The sequence below is a fragment of the Aegilops tauschii genome, chromosome 7 (assembly GCF_002575655.3).
Source record: "Aegilops tauschii subsp. strangulata cultivar AL8/78 chromosome 7, Aet v6.0, whole genome shotgun sequence".
In the NCBI taxonomy this organism is placed as follows: domain Eukaryota; kingdom Viridiplantae; phylum Streptophyta; class Magnoliopsida; order Poales; family Poaceae; genus Aegilops; species Aegilops tauschii.
In genome coordinates this window covers 466,935,742-466,945,354 of record NC_053041.3, presented here as the reverse complement: position 1 = coordinate 466,945,354, position 9,613 = coordinate 466,935,742, and the positions used below count along the sequence as shown (strand labels likewise).

Sequence of the window (9,613 nt, the reverse complement as noted above, 5' to 3'; positions counted from 1 at the left end):
TAGTCGCATAGATACTAATATCTCCTTTGGATTACATGTTTTCATCCTTTTTCTGTTTAGATTCACTTGGATCACATGGACATTATTGAAAATTGTCCATAGATTAGCAGAATACGTGGGAAAACATAAATAATGATGTCTACCTCTCCTTGGCATCGTGGTGTTTGTGCATGCCATCCACTTATAAGCCTAAACACATGGTTGTCGAAGAAAAAACAATCAAAACGTGCAATTGTGAATAATTGCTACCGATATTAAGGTTTCATTTGGATTACAAGATTTTCGTAGGACCTCTACCTTATCAGACTCGTTTGGATCACATATTCACATGGTCGTTGTTGATAAGCCTCCATACTTATTGCTTCTTGTTCTGTAGAAGTTTCAGTATCATTAACTTCTTGTTTACTCATCATCTAGGATCGATGCACTTTTGCATGTTTCCTAGTATATGTTGTTCGAAAAGGTGGTGGGAGGGGGAGGAGGACCCGGTTTTTGGGTTTGTTGTGTTGTCTTGCCCTGGCTTTGGCCAGGGCTCAGTTTAAGCGTTTGACTGGCGGAAATAAGATCTTCCACCATCCTCATCCCGTGGTAGTGATTGGCATTGGCAGAGGGCATGTGGAGCTTCAGCCAAGGCCAAGTATTGTGCGTATTTCCGTCTACGTTTAGTCTAGGATGTTCTGGACGACATCGTCCGATAAAGTGGACAACTATGGTTCATGTTTTGGTCTTTGGGCTTCTTCCCCACTCAACGATGCATGGCCAGCTTCGATTCGTTGGGAATCTAGCGAGTTAAAGTCTCCCGGTTCTGTCATGCCGGAGTTGGGATGGTTGTCCAGCCGCTTCACCTTCTTCTTCTTCTTCTTCGGGATGAGAATATGGTCTTTCGTTCATCACCATCTCCTTCTGGCTTCGACTGGCGACTTCTCGGTCACTACGCCAACAATGTTACCTCGGCAGCTCGGTGCCTAGGGTGTTCCAAATACTCGGAGGCGACATCAAGCTCTCTGTTCATGGGAATAGCACGCCGTCGGCGAGTTCGGTAGGGTGAGGAACGTGGACATGTGTTGTACACACACAACGAAATATAGTCAATCAGCAGTCGAGACATACCCGGGACTACATGCATCCTTGCGACAGAGGATCCTCGCTAGCGTGCATCGTCTCAGTCTCCTTCCCCATCTCAGATCGATCTGAGTCCTCGACTGAACCCAGCACCTCTGTCTCGTCTTCGCTCGCCGGCCGCCACCATGGCCAAATCCCCACCCCAAACCCTAGCCTTCCTCCTGCTTCCCTTCATCCTCCTATCGATTGCCCCCGCCGCCAGCGCGGCCGCGTTCGCCGGCCTCGACGCCTTCCTCGCGTCGGCCGCCGCGCGCGACCCCTCCGCCGCCAACGACACCTTCGGCTCTCTCCCCGCCGGCCTGCGCCGCTCGCTCTCCGCCCCGTCCCCGATCCTCCCGTCTCGCCTCCTCTCCCTCTCCGCCGCCGTCCCCGTCAACGTCCGCCTCGCCGGCTCCTCCTTCCCGCCCACCTCCGCCCTCCTCCTCCCTTCCTTTGTCTCGTCCGCCGTGTCCTCCTCCCACTTCCTCTCCAGCCGCCCCCCGCACCGCCTCGCGGTCTCCCACAGCATCCACCTCGATGTCGCCGCCCCCGCCGCGTCCTCCGACCTCGTGGCCCGCGCCGCGACCGCCGTCCAAGCCCACCTCAATGCAGCCCCCGCGCCCTTCCACTCCAACGCTCTCTCCTCCGTGCCTTACAAAATCGTCGACGATATCGTCGCCGAGGACTACCGAGCGCACGCCGGCTCGGCTTCCTCCCCGGCCGTCTACATCTACTTGCTCGACCTCGGCCCGCAGCCGCGTTCGTATGCCTACACCGCGGCCTCCTCCTCTGCCGATGGCCATTCGCCTGCCTTCTCCCGCTGCCTCGCCCCTCTCTGGACCGGCAAGGAGCGCTACATCTGGATCGACCTCGGCGCTGGCCCGGTGGACTACGGGCCGGCGCTCTCCGGCGAAGGCGTCCTCCCTCGTGGTGAGTTTCATCCTCTTGCTGCTCTCCACGGCCGCCCCAAGTCGGACAAAGCGCTCCTCGCGGATCTGGCCTCACTGGTTCTCAGTGCTTACAAGTCGTTGCTAGTGCCTTCGCTCAGAATCCCAGTGCATTATGAGAGCTCTTTGCTTATTCGTTTTGTTCACATCCATGGTGAAGAGAAAGATCCTGTTGGACTCGATTGGAGTGCAATTGAACAGTCGATTCGGGATGGAGATCTGCCCTTCGATGGGCAGAGCTTGAAGTTTGATTTGCACAGTGTCAAGTACTCTGAGTGCTCAATTTGCTCATTTGCAATTGCCCGCTCAACACACTCATTCACATCCAGGTTCTTGTTTGAGAATTACACGATGATAGTCAGCGAGTACTTGGACTCCAAGCGGATGAGGCAGGTGCTGTCAGACTCATCGGATGAGATGCATCATGTGGCTGGGATTCATGATGACGATGAGCATGACAAGGTTGTGCCAGTTTATGTTTTTGATTTGGATTTCGACAAGCTTCTGTTGTTAGATAGGTACCACCAAGCGGTGGCTTTCCGTGATATGGTGGTTGCTGTGAGGACAAGGAGCTCGCAAACGGTCAGTGACTACAGCTGTAATGGCCGGCATGTGATTACAATGACTAGAAATCTCGATCGTCCGATCATCGGCTCAGTTCTGCAGACCATGTTTGGTGTCTCACCAACACACCAGTCATGGAGCCCTGAGCACAATGCCACGGTTGTTGATTACACTTGGAGCACGGGACACACACCATTTGGGCCGTTCTCAGAGACCAAATCACTGTCTTTTGTGCAGAAAGATGCAGCCCGTAGGAATGTTCTTCTTACCACCCTCAACTACACAATCACTAGTACAGTTGAGGTTCTGGAGTCACTGGCTGCCCATGGTGGGGAGAATATACTCCTTAGAAAGAAAAGGCATGTTGAGTTCATTCAAAGGTGGAATCTGCTCACTTATAAGTTGGAGAAGGTGGTGTCAGCCATGTCCCGCCTGGATTACAACAAGGCAATGTACCTTTTGAGATCTTCAGATCATGATATGTATGCCATTTACATGTTGGTATATCAGGCTTCTCAGGAGCTGGAGGCCTCACTGGTTTGCTTCAAAGACCCACCATTCCCATGGCTATCAGTTTCCTTGTCTGGGGTCTTTGTTTTTGGTTTCTTTTTGGTGTATTCTAAGAGGGACAGTTTGTTTAGGAGCAAAAGGAAGCAGTTCTGAGTTCTGACAGCAGTTTTGTTGGTGGATACTACTTGAGAGCTTCACCCTGATGCGATCATAGTTGACAGCTGCCGGGAAATTGCATCCTTGCATATTACATGGAGCAGTGACTAGACACTGGGAATGGGTGCATCTTGTTCCAAGATAAACTTATAAGAGGTATTCTAGATTATTTGAGGAAGTCAACACTTCCACTTGTCTTGTAAGTTTAATGTGCCTGAATTGCCCTTCATACATAATGTTGATCTAGATTTTGCAGACATTATGTGTTTTATTTTGTTGACTAGCATTTCCCTATCATGTTCGCTGCGTGCATTCTATGCTCATGTCTAGTTTAAAGATGTTAAACTCGACAGTTTAGGTGTAAAAAAAGAACAGTTTTAATATGTGTTACAAGTTACAAGATGTCAAGTTCTTTTCACATTCTGGTTTATGCGATAAAAAAATAAATCAACATATTTGAGCTGTCATATGAGTCATCAGATATTCAGATTTATGTCTAGGCAACTATCTTTACTACTAAGTAGTGCCTTCAACCCTTTGTATGGTAGGATTTGTGTTACATAGGGAGGAAACCCTTCTTGTCTTTATGTTAAGCCGAAAGCCTGAATAATGTCCTTGAGAAGCTTAAGTTGTGTCCCACTTCTTGCTCTCCCTGTTTTCCTACGTGATGTCCTGCTGCTTGATTAGTATCCTAGTCCGCGAGCATTGTAATGAATGCAAGTTAAGCCCATCATCAGCACAAAATAGACTGAGAGTCGGTGAGAAATCTAAACTGTAGGAATGAGGTAGCGTAGAATATGACAGGTTAACCAAAAAGCTATCACGTTAGTTTTTACTGGTAAAAAGGGGAAAGGAGATTTTACATGATGGTCAAAACGGGGTGTTGATGCCATCTTATGGAGATGGATCTGGTTACGAAATTGGCTTCCGCGTCCATGCTACCATATAGAACAACTGATGTCTGCTAATAGTGGTATATAATGAATGCTTCAAACTTGATGAGTCACTTACCCTGAGCAAGCTGTAAGGCCCTTCAAAGATAAGATAGCTGAGTCATAGATCATGCAACAAGTTTTTGGAGGGAGCAGCTTTCTCTAGGGATATCAGATTAAGTCGTTTGAGTATTGCAATCTGCTAAAGCTGCTCCAAGCCTCCAACATGTCTTCCACCTAAATTTGCTGTATACGAATTTCAACCATCAGGGGTATGCCGAGTTGCCCTGGACACCCATATTGTGTGAAGTACAACTCCACTGGGCCCACGAATCAAATGTACCTACTGGTAGTTGTCTGGAATTCTTTTGCTTTTTTGCACCCTTGCAGTTTTTTTCTTACAAAATCACGTCACTTTGCAATTGGTGGTAGCAACTCTCATCTTTAAGTTTGTTTATTTGAACATGATGAATTACCTTCCTGCATCTCTGGTGCTTGACTTGGATTACCCTTTTGCATTCATGTCCATCTTTAGTTGAGGCGCTTGCTCAGACGATAATTACGATGGTGTAACCGGACCAATAACCGAGTGTCTGAGTGGAAGGCGGGATTAGCTGTTGTTAGGTCTATTCTAGCCAGTTTCTGCAAAAAGAAAAGGTTCTAGCCAGAACATCATTTATAGGCCACGTTTCTCGTTCTTTTGATTGCATCCGGTAACTTTTGTGATATGTATTTATGTTTAGTTGGTGCAAAGGCCATTTTCAATTTCCGTGTTTTGCACTCACGCGTTCCAAATGAACATGGCTGCCATTTAAGGCCCAATCAAGGGTATGTTTTGTCTACACGTGAAGAAAAAGGATGTGTTTTATCTAATGATCTCTGATACAACTGATACAATTTGAGATGTGAAATTTAGGAGTGAATGCAGGATTATTGGGCAAACAAATGATACACATGTCTTTTCTCAATACAAAAGTGGGGCATGCCTGTGTTTACCACCTACTGAATAACCACAGCTACCGGTCCCATAATTTATTCAGAGGAACTTACTAGAACGATAAATTAACGGAAAAATCCCACTTGTAGGCAGAAAACCAGCTATGGGTACGTAGCCTAAAAAACCATCCAGCTCATCCAAGGGCCGTCGCAGATGCTTTCCTTTCGGGATCTCATGTGCTCTGCCGACCGCGGCTATCCTCGGTGACCTATTGGCGGGCAGACGTTCGGGTTATGCACTGTGACAATGTTCAAAACGTATATCAGGCCGAATATCATAGGAATAAGAAACTTGTAGGAAATGAGATGTCATGTATCTCAAATTCTGTGCGGAGATAGTAAGAGAGATATCCTCTGGTTCACATCATATGATACTTTCTATCGAGTCCAGGCTAATATTTATGTTTCTATAAAATGTGGAGGATAAAAAGATTTCCTCCAGATGAACAGAATTATATTCCTACAAACATACCGAAGGACTCTTAAAGGATTTTTTTCTATAAAAATCCTATCCTAGAGAACTCTTTCAAATCAAAGGAGGCCTAAAAATGATGTGAGAGAAGGCGTGATACAGCGGTAACTGAATGTGATATAACCATATACTGTTACTATAGACGGAAGGAAAAGCTGCCGATACTTAGATAAGAGTGTAGGAATCGTATCGTTCCTGTACGTACTTACTCTTGCAAGGAAGAGTGTGATGACGAGCGACGCTGGCAAGGTCGACCCTGAGAAGAAAGAGTGTGATGAGGACGGTGAGAAGCAACCGAGCCAGGAAACGGCAAGACAAATTGGGTGCCATTGTTTATGATTCGCGGTGGCGCTGCGCTAGTTTTTTGTCAGCGAAATGGAAGAACGGCTGCTGTACTGGAAACCGCAATGCCCCAGCACCTGTATATATAGAGGCCATCGCCGGGTACCGAGCAAGCTCCAGCCGGACTTTGACTGGAATGTGTGGAACTGGAACTCGAAATCAGGAAGACGGATCGAAGAGATTCTCATGCTGGTGCAAAGAGGGCACTTCCACCGAAGTACTCCCTCCGTCCGGTGAAGAGTGTACGTTTGGGTTTAAAATTTATCTACAAAAAAGTGTACTTCTATTTTCCCAATGCATTTTAAAGTGCTTTCTCTCATCACACGGTAATCAAGACCAATAGCATTCTATATATAGTCTTCTTAATTTTTACATGCATTTAGCTCATTGAGGGTTGGGTAATTAAAGAGGTGAGAGATGGTGGCTTGCATCTTCTCAATGCATTTTTTACACCACTTTATAATTTGTCTTAAAATTCCTAGATGTATACTTTTCATCGGACGAAGTAGACCGGTTGCCGCGCGCTACCGACAGATTGCTGCATTGCATGTGGAGTGCAGTGGTTAATCTCACCTATCTTAACACAACGCACATGCTCAGTATTAGCCACGTTAGATGTCGAATAAGCAGACGGTCAAGTCATAACTAGTGGGAATGCATGCCCATAGATCCCATCGCACCAAACATGTCAGGGCATGCACGCTACAAAGCAAAATCACTTGCCCATCGCAAAGGTTACTCCACTCCTTTGGCGGTGACACGATCACTTTTCGTAATTACTCCCTCCGTCTCATAATATAAGAGCGGTGCTGTCAGAAACATTCTTATATTATGGAACGGAGGGAGTAGAAAGTTTTGGTGGGATTTTTTTCCCATGTGCGGAAGAGACGGGTGAGTTTATTTTTTGCTTTTTTCATATATTTGATTTTTAAAAATGATTTATCTCTCGAATAACGTGTCCAAATCACGTGCAGTTTCACCTTTGCATTACTCGTGTTGAGATATTCAAAAATTAGATTTCATATTGACATGTTTGGATGGACTTTTTTTTGAAAAAAGTTATGCTTTAAAATTGTACTAAACCATGCTTCAAAAATTTACTGGCTAAGATTTTACTTTTTTTTTGAAAAACCCCATCCATATATTAACTAATTAACAAGATTCTTACAATCGTTCATAACATAGTTACCCACGCAGGGTGAAACACTATTACAAAGCACATCATCGGACCTGCTATCAAAACTAAATTTAGCAATCTCATGCACCACCTTGTTAGCCTGCCTATCAATCTTCACAATCTTGAGATTCTCAATAAACTTTGAGACACTGATCGCTTCCTTTTTTAGATCCACAAGAGGAGACCTGTCAATGGTTTGTTTTGACAGAAAAGATGCAACAAAGGGACAATCAATTTCTAAAATAATTGGTTTGTGTAGAGTAATATCAATGTAAAGCCCAGCGAGGCACGCACGAAGCTCCGCTTCATCCGCTCCGGAGCACGAACGGATAAAATCCCAAGAAGAAATCAGGACTTCTCCCTAATTATTCCTAGCGATAACCCCAACACTAGCAGATCTCATGCTCTCCACAAAACTAGCATCAACATTTACCTTAATATACTCCAGATCTGGAGGCTTCCAAAGAGCATGAGCAATTGTTGGCGGAGTAAAGAACTTCCCGTTTCCTATCACCCCTTTACCTTTGTCGCTTAAATCCGGTTGACCACACGCATTGGCAGTCGTAAAGGATTTACGAAGATAACAGAGGCGGTCACAGAATCTTTCGCTCTTCCAAATATCAAATCGTTCCTCAGATGCCAAGCTCTCTAAAACATAAATAACACTTGCTCGCGTACAAGAGGTCCCAGCTGGTCTAGCAGAATGAGGAACCAATCCGACCCGTAAATCTGAACACCTCCTCTTACGGAATATTCCACACTTTCCCCATGGCGAAACGCAAAGCACGTGCCTTAGGACAGGTCACAAGGGCATGGAAAATATTTTCATCCTGAACACCACATATAGTGCATAAACCTGACGCCGTTTGGCGATGAATTACTCTATTTACCTGAACCGCCAAACTGTTGGTCGCGGCTCTCCAGGCAAAAATTCTAATTTTTTGCGGAACTTTGGCCTTCCAAATTACATCCCATATTCTTCTTTCCTCATTAACAACACTACTGGATATTCCTGTCTCACCTTTACAATCCTTGAGATTTAATGCAAGTCTATACGCACTTTTAACAAAAAAACATCTCACTTTTCTCATAGTGCCAAGCAATTAGATCACCCACTCCCACAGACGGCTAAGATTTTTGGGATGCATATGAGAAGTGAATATGTAGTGAAAATGTCGACTTGAGCAAATCTTTCACGAACGCCTTTGATCTTCTCTTAATAGTGTGGGATCCCTATAACTCAAGTTTAACCGAAAAAGCTAGCTTCTTTTCTCGTTTTCACCATGCTTGAGTCATGTACATTTTGGTGGGTCCTTGATCCATACACACTACTTCCTCTATGACGGATGACCACCTCGTCTTCACCACCATGTTTGAAGACGTTGTAACACTAGAGTTCCCTGTGAACTCTTATGTTCTAAACCTATATCTGCTGACACCATTGGTCCATATGTGCATATGCCAGATGTTACTAGTTGGTCATATGCGGTTTGCCATGTTAGTAATCTTGTGATGATGCTGATCTTGATTAATGTTAAAGGGAACTGTCTAATTTCCTAAGAATCCCCTCGACCGCCTTTCCTAGCTTCTGGCACGGGGCTATGGGGCATGAGCAAAGGTCACATGGGCCCCACATGCGCCTTCTCGACCACCTTCTCGACGCCCCTAGTTGTTCTTCAATACAATGATCACATGAGCTGCCCTACATGATTGTGACCCATCTGATGTAATCTTTATGTGTATTTGTTGTGGTGTGATGAATTATCACTTTATGATCAAATATATATATATATATATATATATATATATATTTATTTATTCATGGATTCATATGAGTTCTTTGATGCATAATTTATATGCATATATGCTCTCTGATCTATTAGTTTTGCATCGACAGTATTTAGATGAATGATCTCCAAGAGGGAGTTAAGTATGCTAGTTGGGTTCAATCTTGCAAGTAATCTGCTCAAGTGGCAGAAAGAGAAAAAGACTTGTATTGTGTTATTCCCACTAATGATAAGAAACATAGTTGCGTAGTTGCCCCTTAAACGCACGGTGAGGACAATATATTATCTATATAATGTCACCATGCTTAATGCAAATACTTTGTTTTACTTAAAACTTTGAGATGCATGCTCGATAATCGTCTTGGTGTGGAGTATTAGCTATAGATGTTGTTTGATTAATGGTCTATAGATGTACGGACGTTGTTGGTGCTATGGCCCAGGGTGCCTCACCTTGCTGATTGCCGGCCCAAGTAGGATGGCTTGATGACCCTAGGTCAGTTTCCGCCCTGGGCCATCATGCCGGCCCATGGGCCCTGTAGAAGGAAGATTCGAGAAGCCTTGTTGTTCAAGGCAAGGAAGCCAGATCCGTGGAGGACTCCTCTCCATCGATGTAGCCGACTAGGACTCCT

General features: G+C 45.1%; 1 protein-coding gene across 1 annotated transcript; it reads left to right on the top strand.

Annotated features, from left to right (window-relative positions):
* Positions 1-1,117: 1,117 nt before the first annotated feature.
* Positions 1,118-3,535, top strand: LOC109748842 (uncharacterized). The gene has a single exon (XM_020307865.4). It carries the CDS (start codon positions 1,248-1,250, stop codon positions 3,273-3,275), a length of 2,028 nt encoding a protein of 675 aa, XP_020163454.1. The 5' UTR covers positions 1,118-1,247; the 3' UTR covers positions 3,276-3,535.
* Positions 3,536-9,613: the final 6,078 nt, after the last annotated feature.